Here is an 8,438-nt window from a genome sequence, read left to right as displayed (position 1 = left end):
TACCTACATGTTGATTTCATAAATGTGACCATGGACCACACAACCAGTCATAATGGTATTTTTTTTTTTTAGATTGAGATTTATATGAAAGTGAATAAATAAGTTTTCCATTGATGTATGGTTTGTTAGGACAGAACAGTATTTGGTCGAGATACTACTATTTGAAAATTTAATCTGAGGGTGCAAAAAATCTAAATATTGAGAAAATCGTCTTTAAAGTTGTCCAAATTAAGTTCTTAGCAAAGCATATTACTAATTCAAAATGTATTTTCATATATTTATGGTAGGAAATTTACAGAATATCTAAACGGAACATGATCTTTACTTAATATCCTAATGATTTTTGGCAAGAAAAATCGATCATTTTGACCCATACAATGTATTTTTGGCTTTTGCTATAAATATACCCGCGCTGCTTTAGATTGGTTTTGTGGTCAAGGGTCACACATGCAAAAAAAAATCTCATTCGGTTTTATTTACTGTGATTAATCTGTGTATAAAAAAAAAAAAATCTGTGGACTGAACTTTTATTTTGACACCGGGATGCTGAAAGTTCATACTGCGCATGCGCGGCACAATTGTAGAAAAAACAAGTATTAAAAACTTGTAGGTGCTAAACAGCACATTAAAATGTATAGTATTTATTATCTATATAAAAGCCACAGTGGTATATTTCTTTCTACTAATTGCTAAGTTCGTTTTCTAAAAATAGCCAGATGTTTTAGGGTTAATCTCGTCTGGTCCTCCTCCAAGAACCCGGAAATCCAACAATCTTACAGTTTGTCTTCATTTCGCCGGTCATTGGTAGGACTTTTGTGTTCTTATTATTTTTTGTTGAAGTTGAACATGTTTAAAATGTTATTACATATGTGAACAGCTCATACTGCTTGGTTTGCGTCTATTTTTATAGATTTGTCGTTCCTATTAATGGTCAAGTAATGAAAGGACGCATATTTGCAGGGTATCTTCACTAAAGATTAGTTCATCTATCATGTATCATAAGTTATTTGCAATGAACACGTATTAAAATACGTAGCTTAGACATGTAGTTCATGGACTATAAAATACTTCAAATGCTTTAATACCGTTATATGACTGGGTTTCCTGTTGCCAGCTGATTTAAGCACATTAGTTACAATTTCATGTTTCAGGTGTTGATTTTTTTTTTTAAAGTTCATTTAATTATTAAAGCTATTATTTAATTTCCAAACTGATATTTTAAACAGAGTAAAGTGTTTTTAGGATAGGACCATATTTGGCTGAGATACAACTATTTGAAAATCAGGAATCTGAGGGTGCAAAAAATCTAAATATTGAGAAAATCGCCTTTAAAGTTGTCCAAATGAAGTTCTTAGCAATGCATATTACTAATAAAAAAAATAAGTATTGCTATATTTACGGTAGGAAATGTACAAAATATCTTCATGGAACATGATCTTTACTTAACATCCTAGTGATTTTTGGCATGAAAAGAAAAATCGATAATTTTGACCCATACATATTTTTGCTATTGCTACAAATATACCCGTGTAATTACAACTAGTTTTGTGGTCCAGGGTCACATTTTAGAAATGGAATTTTTAATAATTCTTAAATTAAAGACAGATAGCATATTTTTATTAGATAATAATATGACAAATCATTCAGGTTTAACAGCAGGTTCTTTACAGAAAGCTGGAGACCCAGTTGGAGGCCTATTTTTTAGAAAGAACATTATATAAGGAGTGTGTGCAGGGATTAAGGAACTGCTAGGAATGTGGTAAAAAAATGTATTTAATCAGAAACATAAACTGTCTCCTCCAATAAAATAAGCTTTAGTCATAGCTTTTATCAAGTGGGACTCCTGAATCAATTTACACTGTAGCGTTCCTGTAGCTGCTGTCTGATATAGATAGGAATAAATAAATACGTGTTTTTATGTCTAATCAAAAAGGATCCTTACATAAAGGCACAATGCCCGACCTTTGGCAGGAGGCCATGGACCATGCTGTGACTTTGGCCAGGAAAGCAGGAGAGGTGAAATAGCATCATTCTTTAAAAATAGATTTTGTAATTTAAGGTCATTTTTACTGAAACTTTTTCACCTCTGTTGTCTTCAGATCGTGAGGGACGCTTTGCAGAACGACCTGAAGATCATGTGCAAAAGCTCCTCTGTTGACTTGGTCACTAAAACAGATCAGAATGTGGAGCAACTTATTATTACGTCAGTGAAAGAAAGGTTTCCTGATCACAGGTATTGAGTCCTTCATACTAACATAGTGTCAGAAAAGCTTTAAACCTTCTTTTAGACCTTATGTACATAAAATTAGAACATTACAATACGCATGTTAACTTGGTCGCAAAGAAATTAAGGTTTTTGAGGAAAACATTCTAGGATTCTTCTCTGTATAGTGGACTTCAATGGGGGCCAATTGGTTGAAGGTTCAAATTGCAGCTTCAATGCAGCTTCAAAGGGCTCTGCACGATCCCAGTTGAGGAATAAGGGTCTTATCTAGCGAAACAATTGGCCATTTTCTTCTTCTTCAAAATAAATTATATATTTTTCACCCACAAATGCTTGTCTTGTGACTTGACACAATATGTATTCATGTTGGAAAGGTCAGTTCTTCACATATGTACTTTGGCACAAAAAGGTAGGGTAGGGCGAAACACTTTTTTCTCCTTTAACAAGACAAGAATTTGGGGTTAAAAAGTACATCAATTTGTATTTTTCTTAGAAAGTGACAGATCGGTTTGCTAGATAAGACCCTTATTCCTCAGCTGGGATTGTGTGGAGCTGCATTGAAACTGCAATTTGGACCTTCAACCTGTTTACCACCATTGAAGTCCAATATATGGAGAAAAAACCTGGAATGTTTTCCTCAAAAAACTGAATTTCTTTTCGACTGAAGAATGAAAGATAAGAAAATCTTGGAATACTTTAGTTCATATAAATTCTGTATAAGTTCCTAGATAGAGCATATTGGATCTGAAGTAAAGAGAATAGAAGGTCTCTGCTCCTCTTTGTTTCAGTTTCATTGGTGAAGAGTCAGTGGCTGCAGGAGAACCTTGTGTTTTGACTGAAAACCCAACATGGATTGTTGACCCTGTGGATGGGACCACTAACTTTGTGCATGGGTAATTAAAAAAAAAATTTACTGAAGAAAAAAACAAAAACTGGTCAAATGAAATTATTAAAACTATTTAGTATAGTGTAATATTTAAATAATTTAAACTACAAATTATATTATCAGCATTTTATTATTTATATATCAATTATAAATACAGTGGTGGCCAAAATTATTAGAACACTAATATTTTCACCTGCTAAAAATGATTTAGGTCAGTTATTTCTATGTTTTGCTGTAGTCAGTAGGAAATGTCAGTTTACCTTTCCAAACGTTCATTTTGCCATTAATTGTAATAATCCAGTGAGATTTTTGTTTGCACAAGGAGTCTGACAGCCAGTGCTCGACACAGAGATCTGATCTCATCATCATCCAGTCTGTCTGGAATGACATGAAGAAACAGAATAAATTGTCTACCTGCAAAGCTACCTGAAATACTATGCGCAAGTGCACCTTGGGCAAAAGCTGCTTTAAAAGCAAAGGATGGTCACATCAAATGTTAATTTAATTTAGTTAATAGAAGTTAATTGATATAGAACATCTATTTATGATATTATTTTTTGAAAGCATCCTCATTTTACAGCATTTTTAACAGTACTGTAGCTTTGCTGGTAGGTTTCTAGAAGCATCTTGGAGATGCTGCCACAGTTCCTCTGGATTTAGTCCGTCTCAGTTTGTTCTGTTTCTTCATGTCATTCCAGACAGACTGGATGATGATGAGATCAGATCTCTGTGTGGAGCACTGGCTGTTGTCAGAATCCTTGTGCAAACAAAAATCTCACTGGATTATTACAATTAATGGCAAAATGAATGTCTGGAAATGTAATCTGATGTTTCCTACTCACACACTACAGCAAAAGATAGAAATAACTGACTTAAAACCATTTTTAGCTGGTGAAAATAATAGGGTTCTATTAATTTTGGCCACCACTCACAAATGGGATTTTAAACCCTAGATATTCAGTGTTGTCTCCGTTTTTTTTTTTTTACCTCCACTAGCTAATGTCAGGAATGTTTGGCTTTCATACTTTGAGACTTTTCACTCTTCTAGAATGAGCAATACAAAATAAATATGCTTTTCTTTGTCCAGATATCCATTTGTTGCTATATCCATTGGCTTTGCTGTCAACAAATTGGTAAGCATCATTTGCTTTCAAATGCACTCCCTTTAATTTTAGAATAACAGAGTGACAGCACTGGTGATAGATCTTTTTGTGGTGAGATTAAATCAGAAACTGCTGCTCTGCTCCCACTTTGTTTTCTTGCTCATTTATCATGCCTTTGGAAGGCTGAAGGTTCATCCAGTGGAAAGCGCATCTGTCAGACTCATCATTCTTCTGTTGTAGTTAGAGTTTGGTGTGGTTTACAGCTGCATAGAAGACAAGATGTACACAGCTCGAAAAGGGAAGGGGGCATTTTGCAATGGGCAGCCGCTACAAGTGTCGGCCCAAAAAGGTAACTGTTCTTTGGAGCATGCTGATCTAGTTGAATTCCGTGTTTGTTTGCAATCATCTTAATTCTCTGCAATTGTTTCCACATCATTAACAGAGATTAACCAGTCAATCATCGCTACAGAGTTTGGCTCTAATAGAGATCCTGATGCCGTTGATAAGATTTTCACAAGCATGAGGAAAATCTTATGCCTTCCCGTTCATGGGTATGTGCCTGGTTTCTTCAAATCCACACACAGCCTCACTGGAACAGATTTGCCCTTAAATGTAATAATTACAGTTGAGGTCAAAAGTTTACATACACCTTGCAGAGTCTGCAAAGTTTTACCAAAATAAGAGGGATCATACAAAATGCATGTTATTTTTATTTAGTACTGAGCTGAATAAGATATTTCACATAAAAGACTTTCCATATCGTCCACAAGGTATGACCCCGTTCAAAAGTTTACATACGCTTGATTCTTAATAAATTGATTCTTACTTCAAAATCATAAAGTCATTGTTGGAAAGGATTCAAATACACAAAAATGTTGAAAAACCTGATGGATTTTTCTGAAGAACAGCTGGCAGTTTAACTGTTCAGGACAAACAAGGGACTGATGAACAACTATCAGTAAACAAAAAACACAGCTGTGAATCAGTCAGGTAACACAGTATTAAGAATCAAGTAAACTTTTGGACATGGTCATTTTTTTAATAAATTCAACTATTGTTTTCTCTTGTGAACTACATGTAAACATATTTTATGTGAAATATCTTATTCAGGTCAGTACTAAATTAAAAATAACATGCATTTTGTATAATCCCTCTTATTTGGTAAAATAATTAACATTTTGACCTCAACTGTACTTTACAATTATACTGTACTGTGCATCAACAAATTTCTCATGAATATTAATTTAATTTTCCTTTTAAGGATACGCGGTGTTGGATCTGCTGCCATCAACATGTGCTTGGTAGCATCTGGTTGTGTCGAGGCCTATTATGAGATTGGGATTCATTGTTGGGATGTGGCGGCTGCGGCAGTCATAGTCTCAGAGGCAGGAGGAGTTCTCATGGATGTTGAAGGTAAAGAGAGCTCTTTTGAGTTTAAGTTGTTAAATCACATTTTAAATATGTTATTTTAGAATTAGTTAGCTTTTATTTTTATATATGTGAATTTTAAGTTTTAGTAATGTCATTTTTATAGCATTCATTTATTTCAGTTAATGGTTATTATTAGTTTTAGTAATGTTAGTACTTCACTTTACAGTTGTCAACATTTATCATTTTAGTTTTTTTTTAATCTAATATTTATATTTTATTCTCAGTTTGTCAGTGGTTTGTTTTTCCAAACAATGTCATTTTAAAATCTTTCAATATGAGTTTTTTTTTTTTTTTTCCAAAAAATGTCTTCAGGTGGCCCGATGGATCTGATGTCTAGAAGAGTTTTAGCAGCTAATAACAACATAATTGGAGAAAGAATCGTTAAAGAGATTGAGGCATTTTCAGCTGTTAGAGATGATGCACCTGTAAACCCTATCGAATAAACCATGTTTTGAAGAAAAGCTCCTGTGCTGTTGAAGTTTGGTACATGAGTACTTTGAAATAATGTATCAATGTTAAATTTCTGTCATCTTTTATGTTGTGTAAATGATTTCCATCTCACAATGTTGAAAAATGTATTATAGTTATGTTTAAAGCTACGTAAAAAGATAAATTACAAAATACAAACATTTTCCTGTGTCAGTTTACTGAAAGTCAATGTTCATTGCTATATAAATGTAATAATTTTATCAGTAATATACACAAGTTCAATAAACATGAAGTTAATAAGTAACTTAAATCTGAGATACAGATGTCTATTTTTGCTCTGCTGAATGAAATACTTTCAAACAATGCCAACTGTTCCCACCTTTTTCTCAATCCACCTTGTTCTTCAACATGGAAATAAGCCTATGTGTGAGACGATTAGCCATTATTGGAAAATAACAAAAAGAATAACAACAACATGCAGCAAATGGTAAAACTGCATTACAAACTAGTGTGTTCATAATAAAGTAACACATTAAAATAATATAAGACACCAGTTTGCAATATCAAGCAGCAAAACAAATTGTTTTGTACAGCTAAAAATATCTGGATACGGATGAGACTGGAAGACAGACCCATCAAATTTACAAATGGCCGCACCCACTCTTACGGTAAAATAATAAAGTGGATAAACTACTTTAATGGTGTAATAATGTACACAAGTTCAATAAACAAGAAGTTAATAATGAATAACTTACATCTAAGAGACAAATTTGTATATTTTTGCTCTGCGAACGAACAATGTCAACTGTCGCCAAATTTTCAACAAAAATAACTGAAGCCTGCTTGAAAAGTCGCTAAATGTTGCTAGAGAACGTCATACGTAAATTAGCATATTTATGACGTCATTACGTTATGGTATCTTCACTAAAGATTAAAAACTTAAAGGTCCACTGAAGTGCCTTGAAACACGCAGCCTTATTCTATGTGGTGACGTGCTTTTAACTGAAACCAGAGCCATATATATACGTTTTTAATATAAAATTTTATATGGCTCTGGTTTCAGTTAAAAGCACGTCACCACATAGAATAAGGCTGCGTGTTTCAAGTCACTTCAGTGGACCTTTAAGTTTTTAATCTTTAGTGAAGATACCGTAACGTAATGACGTCATAAATATGCTAATTTACGTATGACGTTCCTTTTTATATGGCTCTGACTGAAACAAAAACATATCGCCCAGCCCCGCCCACTTATTTTGAATAGCCAATAGCGTACCATTTATATCTGCTCGGGCCAGAGCCGTTAAGCTGGATAAAGCCGCATTTGTAGCTTATGACAGCCACAGACTAATAAAATTACCCCATAGATTCAATATGAAACTCCTGCTAAAATAAAATAGTGATCATAATCATGCTGAGGCTGTGTAGTATAATACATGCCGATCGCACATATGAGCGCATATGATCTGCTCCGTGTATTGCGTCTCTGTGTAGGGGCGGGACAATACGGACTCTAGAGAGCATTTGATTGGTCAGAACGTTTGATGAGAAACTGAAGTGCACGGTGATATCATCAAAATCGTTGATTCATATTGGCGGAAGTGACGAGACTGTAAGTTTTGAATGCCCATATCTTGTAAACGCGAATTTTGTCGTTGTTTTGAAGCACACTAGCTCATAGATAATCTTAAGGCTAATATATTCATACTAAAAGCCAAAAAACTTTAATTTTGATTTCAGGGGGACTTTAAGTGTTAGATATGATGAGGCTGAGCAGCTATTTAAACCCATTAATCTCAGGTACATTTCCATGAAATAGGGTGTTCAGAATTTTATGTCTCAGGGGTTGAATTTTTATTAAAGCTAACATTACAATTAGGCTACATTTTTCTACTAGACTACTTTTTCGTTATATAAAGATTAAAATAACATTGTATTTTAAACGTTTTTACCTATCATTTATTAATCTTCAAATGCTGTTTATGTGTAGATTTTTACTCTAAATATGAAAATCTATTCATTTAAAATATGAAAATCTATAATAAAATAGGCTATTACATTTCATTTTTAATCTGAGAATGAAGTGTACACCATTCGTTGTGTAAAAATGCTTTATATTGTTCTATAAAAAATGAGTGTTCCTATGATGTACTTTAATTTGTAATTAAGTTGTAAAATTAAGCAAATTTTTGTAATTGTCTATGTTACAGCCTAGTGTCAGCTCTTTACATTTTTGTTTCCTTCTCTCCTTTGCTCACATATGCTACTGTATTTATACAGCCAAATACCCAATAAACCAGCTGTCACTTCCAAGCTGCTGCTCTGCACTAAAATCCTGATTTCTAATTGAGAAGTCGTTTGACAAAAT

The 8,438-nt window shown here is 33.5% G+C and overlaps 1 protein-coding gene across 1 annotated transcript; it reads left to right on the top strand.

The window, feature by feature from the left end:
- Positions 1–598: 598 nt before the first annotated feature.
- LOC141344302 (inositol monophosphatase 1-like) lies at positions 599–6,383 on the top strand. The gene is made up of 9 exons (XM_073849161.1): positions 599–804; positions 1,934–2,016; positions 2,100–2,233; positions 3,013–3,117; positions 4,198–4,243; positions 4,454–4,562; positions 4,656–4,764; positions 5,475–5,626; positions 5,957–6,383. Exons 2-9 carry the CDS (start codon positions 1,954–1,956, stop codon positions 6,085–6,087), a joined length of 849 nt encoding a protein of 282 aa, XP_073705262.1. The 5' UTR covers positions 599–804; positions 1,934–1,953; the 3' UTR covers positions 6,088–6,383.
- Positions 6,384–8,438: the final 2,055 nt, after the last annotated feature.

Source organism: Garra rufa, chromosome 10, assembly GCF_049309525.1.
Source record: "Garra rufa chromosome 10, GarRuf1.0, whole genome shotgun sequence".
Classification (NCBI taxonomy): Eukaryota; Metazoa; Chordata; class Actinopteri; order Cypriniformes; family Cyprinidae; genus Garra; species Garra rufa.
Note: the sequence above shows the minus strand (reverse complement) of the source record. Positions and strands in the feature narration are given on the sequence as shown.